General features: G+C 39.9%; 1 protein-coding gene across 9 annotated transcripts in view; it reads left to right on the top strand.

Annotated features, from left to right (window-relative positions):
• The window catches only part of LOC133452779 (adhesion G protein-coupled receptor L2-like), a 91,506-nt gene that overhangs the window by 56,398 nt on the left and 20,831 nt on the right, over positions 1–14,277 (top strand). For 7 of the 9 annotated variants that reach the window (XM_061732406.1, XM_061732408.1, XM_061732413.1 and 4 more), the window contains exons 6-11: positions 3,532–3,831; positions 5,304–5,404; positions 6,716–6,901; positions 8,694–8,732; positions 12,221–12,404; positions 13,887–14,009. In XM_061732406.1, coding sequence (XP_061588390.1) covers positions 3,532–3,831; positions 5,304–5,404; positions 6,716–6,901; positions 8,694–8,732; positions 12,221–12,404; positions 13,887–14,009 — 933 coding nt within the window. The remainder of the gene's footprint in view (positions 1–3,531; positions 3,832–5,303; positions 5,405–6,715; positions 6,902–8,693; positions 8,733–12,220; positions 12,405–13,886; positions 14,010–14,277) is intronic. The other 2 variants (XM_061732407.1, XM_061732409.1) reach the window with 1 other exon arrangement.

The following is a 14,277-nucleotide window of genomic DNA, read 5'->3' as shown; positions in this document are numbered from 1 at the left end:
TTTTCAAGTGCTCAGTCTCAAACTCTGCCATTATTTACAAGAGGTATTATTCGCCATATGGCAACAGTATGCCTTCGGTGTCAGATTTCCCATAAAGAGTGACTTCACTGCCTCTTGAGAGAAATGGAAGCTAATTGGCGCGGCCCTCTCTTAGATGAGTGCTGTCAGAGGACACGAGGCTCTCACTGGAGGGGAATTTGCTCTTTGCAATCAAAAGAAAATTGTAGTGTGCATGGTGCAGTGGTATTAGTACAAGCCTGCAGATGCACTGCCATCTGAGCACATTACTTTACATAATGTAAAGTAGATGTGATTCATATCTGATGTGCTTGATGTTGCCCGCACTGTTAAACTCAACACACGACAACTACAAACAACCACAATGATAGCATCTTGTCTTTGATTTTTTCTTTTAAATCCCTCGGTTGACATCTGAGTGCCCCTTCCAATTAAAGCAAAAGGGCAGAGCCTGAAAAAGCGAGCAAGAAAGTCAACAACCAAGTTTATTAGCATGAACAAGTAATTGGAGATGCCAATGTCATTAAAGGATTTTCAGCAAATGATTTTATTTGAAAATGTTTACGCAGTCATGTTCAAGAGTTAGTACCCATTTTTTTTTTAATTTTTCAGGTTAAAGGTCTTGTATATCAGAACATATATCCATCCATCCAACCCCCCATTATCCATACCCGCTTAATTATATTTAGGGCCAGGAGGAACTGCTGTAGCCTATCCCAGCTTTTTTGGGGCAACAGGCCACCACCAGTTCATTCTAAATTCTGTTAATTGTTTGTTCCTTAAAACTATGTTCAGATGTTTCTCAGTCACAGAACTAATTGCAACCTCAATTATAATTCCCCTAGTCACCGGTAATGAATCCGACTCACTGCTGGCAATGTGGACCAAACTCTTTCTGTTTGTACAGGAACTCCATTGACTGTAAAAAAAACAATGGGCTTTAATCACGTGACACATTGGTTTGTGAAAAGTGGTTTTGAAGCCTCCTTTTCTTCATATACCGGGCTGCCATGTTGCCCGGCAAGTCAACAGCAGCATACTGTCTATGAGCTCTTTCTGCTGGTATAACAGTATAACAGTTTTGCATAATAGATGCAAAGCTGCTGGAAGAATATACCGTTTAACATAATAATTCAATGGTGAATTCAGAAAATACTGTTGTGTTTAGCCGACGCTGAGTTAGTACAAACTGCTGATTACTTCGGCAAGCTTGCTAGCATGATGATTAGGGTTGAGGAAATGATAATAGCTAGTTATTGGCTGAGCCGACTCTCAATCAGTCATACTAGAAATACATTTATTGCTTTATATATATTGTTCTGATTTCTTTTTTTTTTTAAGATTTTTTTTTAAAGATTCAATACCCTGGCCATTTTAAAAGAAGAACCGACACGATATATTTTTGAAGCTAAATGATTTATAAATTATCGACAGATATAGTTATAATATTTCTTTCCTTGCAGCCCCAAAGGAGATGAATGGAGAAATATATATTATTTTCCTTGTAAATTAAAATTTACAATGTTCTTTATATCATATCTAACTCAACAGATTCTCTAGTGAAAAAGTGTAATTAAAATAGTTTCCTCCATCTATCCACACATTATCTATACCTGCTTCTTCCTACTCAGGGTCAGGGTCAAATATTTATTTTTGCCAAAAGATAATTCCACAGAAATATGTGTTAAAGTCTCGGATGGGACAGAAACGGCCTTGGGAGCAGGTTAGTCTAGTGGTGTAAGCACCATGTTACAGACAGATGCATATTGGGGTTTATATCAGCCTGTGGAAAAAAGCAGAAGTTTACTCAGGTATGGAGAGGTTTAATATTCTCAAACCAAATTACACTTGCCCTTGTATTGCATTATGTGTGTCTATTGAATCAATCAAGCCAGCCTGTGACTCCTCTCAGTTTTCCTGAGTCAATGAAAAAAACTTTTCCTGCATTGCATAATATATCCCAAACTTTTTGATCATTTTATGAATGTAGCATTCATATACCTTAACAGCCTCAGAGCCTTAATCTATTTATCAAGAAATGTGTTATATAAAAATCAGTCCATTGCACTTACAGCATGTCATGCTCCACAAATAGATGGCTATGTTGAGTGTTTTTTTCTTGCTCTTAACTAAATTTTAAGAATGCCATGACTGTGGGTGATGCCTCATTAATGGATGGTAATTCAAACTGCACATCAACTGTTAGCAGTGCAGCCAAGCTGATGTCAGTTGCACATGCCATTTGTATCCACAGGCCAACTCGTGAAATTGTGGGTAATAGGCTCACAATGACTGAATGACTGTAAGCTAATTACCCAGGGCTCCTGTCAGGGGGGGGAAAGGTCACTATGTGAAATGCCACAATTCAGCCACACTGTACCCCCTACCGCTCTCTCCCCCTCTCTTGCTACGACTCCCGCCTCTCTTTCTCTCTCTTGCTGTGGCCTCCCGCCCTCATCGACAGTTATCAGTTTTGCAACAAACTAAAGATATTTTATGTGAAGGAAAAAGGAAATCTCTTCCTGACTTGCTGATTACTGTGAAACATGAAATGTCAGCTTTGTCACTATGCTCTCTATGGAAATGGAGATGGGTGTCTTATGATAGTGTGTCAGATAGCATCGCATTGCATTTTTCCAAAAGCACCCAATGAACCTGAAAACAACACTTTAGTGCCTTTCAGATGGGCACACCTCATTGTGGGAAGCTTCTTTTATCTCAAAAACACAATCAGGAGAAATGCAGGCAAAAATGTGTGGTCCATCCCCCAGGACACGAGTAGCCCTCAGCATCCACACGCGCACGTACCCACAAGCTCTCACTTTGTTTTTCCATTTTATCCACATTGCCTATTCATACTGTATTAAATTGACAGATTTCCCATTTCTGCTCTCATTTCCTTGCTATCTTCAGGCTCTCTGCAACAGATATCAATCTCCAAGCAGGCAGTGACTTTAAGCAGGAACACACCTGTGTAATGGAGCAAACAAAAGTGCAATACCACTCACACATGTCAGCTTTCACATACGGATTTGCTCAATGGGCGTGGACTGAATATGGTAGAATCTCATTATTGCTGATGTGTGGTTTTTGCTCAGGGCAGTGCAGTTCGCCTTGTGCACACCAGCTTTATCAAAAAGAAAATAAATGAACAAGGCAGGGAATAGGGTAAAATCTAGACAGCCTTTGTCTTCATTGCTGATATTTAATCAGCTCTATACACATTGCTAGAGAGAAATCACTGCTTGTCAAAGATTGCCATGCTGCTTTTCGTTGTCTGACTTATTGGCTTAAGTAAACCAGAAATAGCTAGGGAACGTATCAGTTGGAAGTGAAGCATGCACAGTCCTTTTATTTCCAGGACTTATGGGGTATAATAATGTTACCAATACCACTGTGCAACATAGAAGTCAAAACGACTGCAATTCCCCAAGGTGATAGAAACTCAAAAAGTCAAAAACAAGATCAGTTCTGACTCAAACAAGCTCACTGTTCACTGTTCTCTCACTCTAGTGGCAACCATCGAGGAGATCTCCGTTTCATCACCCACACCCAAGACCACTATGACGTTCACCACCACCACCGAGCCCACCGTGAGGGGCCACGGTGACACAACGGTCGCAGGTGCAGATCCAAGAGAAGGAAGAGATCCGTTTGAGGACAATCATGGCGCAGGAACAGCTGAACCCACGGTGCCCGAGCTGCCTCCAACACCCAGACGCTTCTGCGAGGCCACCAGGAGGAGGGCCATTGACTGGCCTCAGACGCACAGCGGGACCTCCGTCGAGAGGCCCTGCCCCAAAGGGACGAGAGGTAAGGATCAATTATGGGGTTCAAGGTTTTCCTTTTTGTCACCACTTTAGACATTTCAACAAAATTACGTGTACATTTGAGCCCTTAAAAAAAGTGGGGACTATACATTTTGTAACAAAATAATTGGATTTAAGGAAATATTCTTTTGTGGAAGTTTAAATCATTCATATTTTAAAGCATTAACACTACAGACGGTATACTCAAACTTAACTGAACAGCCCAAAAAAGCCTACCTCTAAAATTCTATTAAGATATATCGACAGATATGACAGTGGTGTCAGTTTTCTCATCTAACCTACAGCAACAAAGCAAAATTAATAACAAAATAACATTGGCTTTATCAAAAATGTAATTATTCAATTTAAAGGTTAATTAATTTTCAACAATGTGACAGCATCAATATTTTGATTATAAAGCCTGCTCCCAAATGTCTTAAAAGGAAATAATAATAAAAATTCTAATTCAGTACAAAATTCATTTTGGAGTACAGTAAGACCTAATCCACTGCAACTACACCACAAGCAACAGTCTTAGAAATGTTATTTCTCATGGACATTTTCCAGTTTACAAAAAAGGAAAGACACATGTTGCAAGGATAATTTGCATATTGATTGAAAATTGACAAATGTCTTATGTTTTGTTCTTGCTATTTTGAATGACCTTGAACAGCCTTTCCTCTGAATAAAAATGCCAGAAACTGATCCTTAGCTCCAAGCAACCTGACAAAAGATGTTGAAACCGTCCCTATTATGTTCATGTCAGTGTAATTTTATATTTGACAACATTTCACCTAAGCATGAAGTCTTTTTTTTTTTTTTTAAACCTTGGTTTACGATAATTAGAGGCTTTCACTTTCCCCGAAATGGAAAAAGAAGAAAAACCAACAAAAAAAACATGAAATGAAATTAATAATGTACATTCCTGCTGTTTGCTCATCATTTGAAAATATTATATTTAACACGATTTAAAAGCTACCAGAAGCTTTTTGTGATGTAGTGATATGAATTTTTCCAACTGATCCCACTGCAGTAATGTTGCAGAAATTAGCTTTGCAGACCATCCCAGAATCTGTCAGTACGATGGAAAAATATAAAGCAGGTTTGTCAGAGAATTAAATCACGAAATAGACTGTAGTAAAGGTCTTATTCATGTATTTTAAAAGTAAGGGAGAATATAGGATGGTTAAAGCTGTGCAGTGTCTAGGTTTGTGAGAAATGATAAACTGTGGTTGATCCTCTTTGTTGTTACTTCTCTCTTCAGGTAAGTTCAAGCTATGTAGTATAAGTTTTTTACATTTTTCCTTTAAATGCATTCTGCACAGTTCCTAAGCTTTCAGATCTTTTGAAATCATTGCTCCTGCTGAACGGTTAGCTTCCTGCACAGAGGTATCTGTGGAAATGGGAGATCAGTGGGAGACACGGTATCGGAGCAAGATTTTGGCTCTCCTCCAACAGTTATGTTTCTCTGTGCAGGCATCGCCACTTTCCTCTGCGCCGTAGCAGGGACCTGGTGCTCCAAAGGACCAGACCTCAGCAACTGCACCTCCCACTGGGTGACTCAAGTGGCACAAAAGGTAAAATGATAGTTTGTGAATTATGTTTGGCCCGAATCAAACAGGGTGCATGTGCAATAGTTGATCCCGTCGCTTTATTGGTTTATTTTCCAAACAGGTACCCTCTTTTTTTCAAGTGCATTTAATTTTTTTTAGGGAAGTTAAAACCATGTGACAGCAGAAAGAAATGTGCTATCTAAAACATCAAGAGCTGCAGCGTTCTGCTGGGAATCAAAGGCTCGGCTCCTTTCCTCAGCTCTTCAGTGCTTTGATGTTGTGCAGGTAGAAATGTAGATGTGCTGATAAGAGCTTTGGTAGCCTGAATGCACAATAATGCAACAGAAACACAAAACATATTGCACCCTGGGAGAGGAATTGACTAAAATAAAGTGTCTATGGAAAACAGAAGTCTGTTTTTTCATGTTAGACAAAAACATTTTTTTACAACGGTTACCATGATTCAAAAAACTTTAGTATGCAGCATTAACTTGGATACTTTTAGCACGTTGGACTGTCCTGTTCTTCATCCTCCCTCAAGGCAATATGCAAATAACAAATAGTACAAAATGAATAAACAAATCAAAGTAATTTATTGTAACATTTTGAGCTGCATTCACGCAACAATGCAAAGTTGTCAGGAAAGTGAAGCGCTATTGTTGTTGCAGTTATTGTCAAATGGGTATACTCTCTATTTATGTGACAGAGCACTGACAGGAGCCTTGGTTATCTTATTTATTTTCAACATATTTTGTCTTTTTAAAAATATGAAACCAAAAAAAAAACGTGTATTTTACTGCCTCTGTTGAGAGTATTATAACAAATATCAGGTCTTGCTTACATTTAACTTCCAGTGACTGGGTTTATAGCCATTGTACTATGGTTTGTTTTTAAACTAAATAGCCAATACTGAAATAAAGATTGAATTGTATTAATGCTTTTCCCCGGTATTTCCTTACAGTTTCCTTTTACAAATCAATTTACACCAAATGCAAGTGACTCCCCAGTCAGGATATAAATATAATCTTTGAAATGTGCTGTATAGCAAGGCGTGTTATAATAGTACCTCCTGGTTTATGCTGGTCACAGTCAAACGTTCATGATTGTTAGGCACAGATTTATTTTTTCTTACTTTTCTTAAGCTACCCGGTTACGTTTTTTTTTTCTTCTTTTTTTTTCCTTAAGTCAGGTTTCAGTGGATTATAACTGAGGCGTACTGTATGTGGAATGAATTATTGAGGTTGGCGTTACAAAGCCATTATCTCAGGCCTGCATCTCTGACATTTCCCTTACACCTCTTTGCTTTCCTCTCTCTCTTGTTTTTTTTTTTTTTAGATTCGAAGTGGTGAAAATGCAGCCAATTTAGCCAACGAGCTAGCACGGCACACGCAGGGACCGGTGTTTGCTGGAGATGTCAGCTCCTCGGTGCGTCTGATGGAGCAGCTCGTGGACATCCTGGATGCTCAGCTACAGGAGCTGAGGCCCAACGAGAAGGATTCAGTTGGACGCAGCTTCAACAAGGTGCTATGACAATCCCTTTTTGCCTCTTATTGAAATATTTCCCAATTCTGAAGATAATCATGAGCAGGATACTTAGAGGTTACACACAGAGCTGCCTTTGCGCTTTCACATGCCTAGATATCACACGCATATGTTCGGTGAGGGGGCTAAGGGGCTGGCCTAGCCCTGAAGGGAACCTCATTCCCCTGCAGCTCCAGGGTAATTATGGGCTTTTGGAGAAACAGGCTCACTGGGAAGTTCCACCTTGTTGGAGCTAATGGCCACAAACCCCCCAACAACACAGAGAATAACTCTTCATTGCTGACAAGTGTGGAACTGCTCTGTCCTGCAGCTTTTGCAGGCACCTACTGAGAAAAGAGCAGGCTCAAGACAAACCTACCTCTTTCAGCTGTTGGCAGTCCCATGGAGAGATGAATGACAGCTTGAGAAATTGCATTGCTATTCAAACTTTGGAGACAGTAATTGCTCGGTAAACAAGGGAATTTTCACCCAAAGTTTTCACCATATGTTTAGATACATACACAACTATTACAACTATTGAAAAACAACCCCGTGCAACTCAGAACATCCTGATTTCTTTATATCTGCAGCAATGTAAAGGTGAATCCAATGACATTACGGATTTATGTTGTTACAGCTGCAGTGAAACCCACCTCACACATGAGGCAAAACAGAAGGCAGTGAAAACCTACTTTCAGTTATTAAGTTACTCTTGAAGCCGCCTACTATGACTTGGGAATTAAATTATTCAATTATCCTTCCATTCAGATGGTTGCACCTCTGTAACCGTAGTATTTTCTCTTTCTGTGCACTTTGTCCCACATGTAGACTTTTCAACATCTCCATCAGTGGTTAAGAAATGCAGGTTTTCATGTTGGAAAAGCAAAGCACAACGGCATAGAAGGAAAGATTTTAAAAAATGGTGTGAAAGGAAAACATAATAAAAGAAAAATGTAGCCATAACAAGATATTTAAAGAAGCACTTTGTCACATAATTTTACAAAACACATTTATTTTTCAAATAATATATTTAAAAGAAACACACACACACACACACACTGATTGCAGACAATATGTTGCAGCCTGCAAAAATGTAAATGTAAAAATAATTTAGGCTTAAGACAAGACAAGGATGTTCCAAAAGTCCAGAATGTTTACTCAGCTTGCAAAAATAAATTCAAATAAACAGCAACAAAATACTTGACATCCGAACCACTACATAGATGAATTATTAAGCCTTTATTTGTAAGCTTGATGTGTATTTGGGAAAACCACTAAAAACTTGTTTGATCACTTTAGGTTTCTGCTGAAACACGTCATTTTTCTGCCGTTTTACTCCGTTTGAAGGGAATGTGGATTTTCCGAAGACCAACAGATTACCAAAGGGTTATAAAACTGGCTAGCGCAACATTTTCTGCATGACGTGAATTAAAACTGGCCTCATCCCAAATTGTTTATTTTCTTGTGTATTTTGAAGTGCCACTAATGGGGAGCATCAAAATGTGCTCACAGCATTTTTTTCTCTTTTCTCCAGTCTTGGTGTATTTTTCATCTCCTCCTTTCACTACTGTCAGATGTATATTCTGAGTTCAGACTCAAACTGTTGACTTCCCTTTGGACTTTTCAGGACTGTCACTTTGTCTTAAGCTTATATTTCAGAGACCGATGCCTTTCCTTCTTTTAATTATTTTTGTAATTGATCCTAACTCGCAAGATTTAATGCTTCCTTTTCTCTTACTACCTCTCTCTGCAATCTTTCTCTTATGCTTAATTCTCCTGCTGTGTGGAAAAGCTACAAAAAAGAGAGAAGACATGCCGAGCATACATGAAGGTATAACTGCCAGGCTTTTCATGTTGCTCTTTTACCCCAGTTCCTGACGTCTGACTCTCAGCATGCAGCATTGTCTGTGTCTGTCTTTGGCTGTGTATGTGCCAGGTGACCTGCTTTTTACAAAATATATGTGCTTTGTCAGCTGTCTCTGCTGTCTGCTTCTCTGTCACTCTGTCCGTCCGAGAATGCCTCTGTAAATCATCCTGTTTTGCCTCATTCTATTTCTCATGTGTTCCCTTGGTTCTACGAGCGTCTCTCATTTTTCCTCTTTCCTGCACTCTTTTTACGCTCTCCATCACTCTTGTTGGCTTTTTACGCACTGCGTGAATAATTACCTTCTCACAATTGTTATAGCACTTCCCTGTCAGCCAGGAGTGTGATCAAAGTGGCGGTGCGCTCTGTCACTTGTTTCAAAGGTATCTCTAGTCTTCCCTGGCCTTATAGCCCCCCCCCCCAAAAAAAATCCCCTCTCCCCCTGGAGCTGTTTCATCTCAGGGATTAATTCCTGAGCTCATTGTTATGTTTACGTTTCTGTCTAATTGTCACTTATTTTTTGGTGGAGTTTATTTTCTCAAGTAGATTCAGTTGAAAGACAACTGCAATGTGTAAACACATGAGACAAGATGGATTGCACCGACTTAAACAAATGATGCTATTTTGTGTTACTTACACTCGTGGAGTTGTAATTCTGGTTTCTTTTATTTTCATTTCACTGACATGAAATGGTTTTACCATCTCCTTCCACTCATTTAAAATGATCTTTCTATCTCAACTAACAGTGCTAATAAAGGTGCCATTGCATTGTTAGTTGAGCTGCTGTCAGTTTCTATTGACCCCAAACATGGAGCAGATATTGATATTGGTGCTGAGAGGTTGTATTATGATAACTGGTCTAACTGTTGCAGGATGTGCAAGAGCGTTGCAACAAGCAAACCCATCTTAACAGACTGTTCACTATTCCACAATTGCTTTAATGAGTTAATTTAAAGAGTGACAATAATCAGCAACGGCACATGTTTAAGATACTAAATGCTTGAACAGAAAGCAGTTGGACTTGTTTATTGAAGCAGTCTAGTCAATACCTATTAATGCACTTGGAATTAGACCAGTCCAGTCAGGAGCATAGGCAGGGAAATCTTTTCCACTTCTGTTGGTTTCTGTATCTAATTTGTTGAAGTTATTCATTGATAAGATAGATAACTCATACAAATTGTCTGAAAATAGATGGTTGTTTTGTTTTTTTTGTTGTTTCTTTTTGGAGGGGGGTTTCAAATGGTCCCCAGCTATGACCTATGAAGTGCAGCGATGAAAACTGTGGTCATTTTGCATTTTTCTTTTACTCGTCTTCACGCTTGCCCCATGGAACTGTTGGGTCATTTTTCAAAATAAGACACAAAATCTTTTATTTATAAAAAATTGCCATGAAAGTACGTGTTTCAGGCAGTGCTTTCTGTGTGGCCCAATATGTCCAGGGAAAACTAATTTGCTGGCCAAACCACAAAGGTTAAATATGACACTCATAAAGAGCATCAGCAGATCGACACAAACTATCCAGTGACAGATGCACTGAACTGCACTGCTTCTGCCTGCTCCGTTTATTAAGGAGGAGCCTGCTAATCTGCAGGATGTACTGACGGGGCAATATAACTCAATACGCCCTGCCGCAGCATCAATGAAGGGCTGTGATTCAGTAAGTTCACGGGTAATGTTTAAATCCAGTTGGTCACAGAAATTTTGTTTAAATGAATCCCTCTACATCAATGTGTAGGACAAAACATTATAACATCTTCTTTTTTTCCCCATCAGAGGATTAAATGTTTCTAATGAACAGGTAACTTAAAGTATTACGACAGTGCTGTTTTATTTTAAAGGAAAGGGCATTGTTGAAGAATTTAAGATGTAATAATATAATATATAATAATATAATATATTGTAATGTCCACATACCGATATTATGACATCATTAAAACATTAAGATGGGGTCTCGAATCATGTCATTTGATATTTACATGCCCACAAACCACTGATCATGTGAGCCAACAGGATCATGATCTTCCATTTCTCTTGTAGTTAGAGCAGCTTAAATGTTGACTGTTCAGTGAACTCTCACCATATGCTCCTGTAGCTACAGGCAACCACAGAGGCTCCCTTCGTCGCACCCCTTTGATTTGTAAAGTGACCTCCACCCAGGCGTGAATTAAAGTTCCAGCCAGAAGACAGGTTTCTTCTTTGCAACAAAAATTAAAGACAGACTTTTTTTTCTTTTTCTTCTGCTTCTTCCTCTTCTTTTGGATTTCTTGCATCCTTCGCGGATGACTTACCTGTACGTAGGGGAAGGCTTTCCTGCTGTAATGGTTCCAAATCTGTAATCACCTCTGCTTTTTCTCCTGCCTTCTTGCTGTCTCTCGCATACACCAAACACACCTACTCCAGTCGCGGCACACACGCTTCCAATTGCCAGCAAGGTCACGGCCACAGAGATTGATTTTTGTGCTTGAACCCGAGACGCACAGGCACACGGAGAGCTCTTTGTCTGGATACAGTTATCATTTTTGTGGTTACCATGAGCTCGGTGGTTAAAGCTTGCGGTTAATCATATATCAGTGCAGACTTGGGTTGATCCCTTTTGTTTTAAGTCCAGACATATGGAAAATCCTCTCATTGGTCAATTAGTGTTTGGGATAATCAGAGCTGTGACTAATTGGTGCTGTGAACTGGGACTTGTTTTGGTTAATCACCATTATTTAGCCAGGTCGTGCGGTTAATCGCACCAATGGTAAAATTGTCACTCTGCAACAGGCGGGAAAGGCTGCTCTAGAGCTTTATGCAACTGTCCTGTTTTTGTGGGATTACAGAACATTAGTCATGTTGTTTCTTAATTTTGCCAGTCCAGATTCATGAACTCACCCGTCCAAGGTCAAAGGGAACTTTTGTTTTATCAACATATCATACTTGTGTGGTTTTGTTGGAATGTTTTTCTTTCTTACAGCTTATCAGAAAGCAGGAAATTAAAGGATTTCTATTGAAAACAAGCAGAATTTCTCCCTCCCCAGTTTGAGTGAGACTTCTGGTTGGTCATGCATTTACTGATAATGTCCTCTTTTCCTCCTGGAAAACAGTGTCAGCAGTTCCTGTCGTTGAAACGAGAATGGACCATGAATATGATTGTTCTTTTGTCTGAAGTTTTATTCAGTGAAGGAGAAGCGCGCGGGGAGTGGAGGGGCATTCATTTTATTTATTTTTCTTCCATTTTAGCTCTCAAGCTGGTGTATGTTTTTTAGCATTATTAATTCAGTTATCCGTGATGAGCCCTCATGCCTGCAGTCGGAGTGAATTTGATATTTCCATTTCAGTCTTGCTGCTGTCAGTTTTGCCCACTTGTGTCCCTTTTTATATTTTACTCACAGTCCCCAGCACTTTGTTATTAAACTCAAGTTATGATGGGAGGGGACAGCGACCTGACATTTCACTTGTCTCCATGGATACAGGCAATCGTGGACACTGTTGACAACCTCCTGAGGCAGGAAGCGCTGAAATCTTGGAAAGACATGAACTCCACAGAGCAATCGCATGCTGCCACAATGCTCCTGGATACCCTGGAGGAAGGGGCGTTCGTCCTTGCAGAAAACCTGATCGAGCCTGCGATTGTAAAAGTACCTGCGGAGAATATCAGTAAGTTCATGTAAACCAAAGATAACTGCGTTTGTGCATCTGTCAGTCAGGTATTATAATGCTGATGGCTTTTCACTTTGGCTGCGCTCAGCTGGGTCGCGGTCTCAAGAACAGTCACGTCTTATCTTGCGGTAGTTACAACGTAAGATCTGACATGACACAAAAGAAAAGAGAGCAAATTTGTCCTGACAGGCAGTTTATTAGTAACACAATCTCATTCATTTCAGTCACCTTTGTACCGTGAACTGTCATGTTTCTACTTGTTGGGCCGCTAGATCTCTGTTGTTGTAGCTATGGGTTCTCACTCACCCTTTTTTGTCTTATCCCGCTTTGATTTATGATCTTTTCTTTGTAAAGACACCTCATTGAATGCGTGCTGCAAGATGAACTTTCCAGACCTCTGGGGGAAAACAAAGACACCAACTGAATGGCACTGTTCCATTCAAACGGCTTTCTATCCGCTTTCCAAGCCTTTCTCATTAAGAAGCAGTTACCCAAGCTGATAACGGCTAGATCTCTCTTCATCAAAAGCGCTGATTAATAGATTTGTGCCATATGCTGAACATTGACTATTTAATCACTGCAATCAGGTAGAATTCATAAGCTTGTCAAGCTCTGCTTTTCCCATGAAGGAGATAATTTTCCAAGAAACATAAATACACCCACGCAAATAAAAAACACAAAAGCAGCTAAAACCTTATCTGACCTTTTGTGGCAGAGTTGAAAAAGCTGAAAATTATTGTTTTGTTTTCGTTTTTTTTTTCTAATTAGCACTTTGTTGAAGCCCAAATTCTCCCGGTGAGAATCAATGACAAAACAAGGAGAAACAGAAAGTAAGCTGCAAATCTAGACAGAGGGTGAAAGCAAGCGCAGAACGATTTCTGATCTCTCCCTCCATCCTCCATCTGCGGAAGTGAGTTTGTTTCTGACGGGAGGGAGTGTGTCGATATGCACGTCCTCCTGACCCTTTAATAATTTCATACATCAAAGGGAGCACCACCCGGCATCTGGCGTACCAGAGAAGACGGCTGCAGGAATTTGGAGGATTTTCAGAGATTTGCTCATCATGCCCCGAGTTATGTGAATCCACAGGGAGAAAGAAAGTAAAAGTAAAGCTCAATTACATGTTGGGTCCTATGAATATTTGACATTCACGCTGCAGTGGGCTGTGTGCTTGCAGTCACTCATCCTTGATCGCAGCACTTGTCAATACTTTTTCCTTTGCTCTTGCCTCAGAGGCTTCCACAATGCCAGCCAACAGCTTAGTGACATGATTTTTTCTTTATGTAAATGTCACCCCACGGGATTCTGCCAATACGATTTGACTTTTGTTACTGTTACAATGGACATCTAGTCTTTGCAGACATGCCACCAGGCTTCACATTAGAGCTTTATTATACACTGTGTGAAGCTTTTGAAATCTTGCATATAAGTAATACATCTCCCTTTTTACCTCTTCCCTCACCTCCCACCTTCTCTTAGTGTTGGACGTGTACGTGTTGAGCACCGACGGTCAGGTACAAGACTTCAGATTTCCACAGACGAACAAGGGCGGGGCAACTCTTCAGCTGTCCGCCAACACTGTGAAAGTCAACAGCAAAAATGGTGAGAAGATGCTACATTGGCAGATGCAACCTTCTTTCTGTCTTCCACACAATTACTATATCTTTATGTCTTTCAAATATTTCCCATAACAATTAACATTTTTGATTTAATTAGATATTTCAAAAGAATAGTAAGACGTCTGGTGAATAGTCTGACTGGCAATGCGTACAAGGGGCCGCTTGATGTACGTGTTGTCATAAGAGGGTTCTGCGTTGATGAAATTATTGAGACTGATGAGGTCTGCTGACATGATGCAAGTGCTCCAGAG

The sequence above is a fragment of the Cololabis saira genome, chromosome 10 (assembly GCF_033807715.1).
Source record: "Cololabis saira isolate AMF1-May2022 chromosome 10, fColSai1.1, whole genome shotgun sequence".
Lineage (NCBI taxonomy): Eukaryota > Metazoa > Chordata > Actinopteri > Beloniformes > Belonidae > Cololabis > Cololabis saira.
Note: the sequence above shows the minus strand (reverse complement) of the source record. Positions and strands in the feature narration are given on the sequence as shown.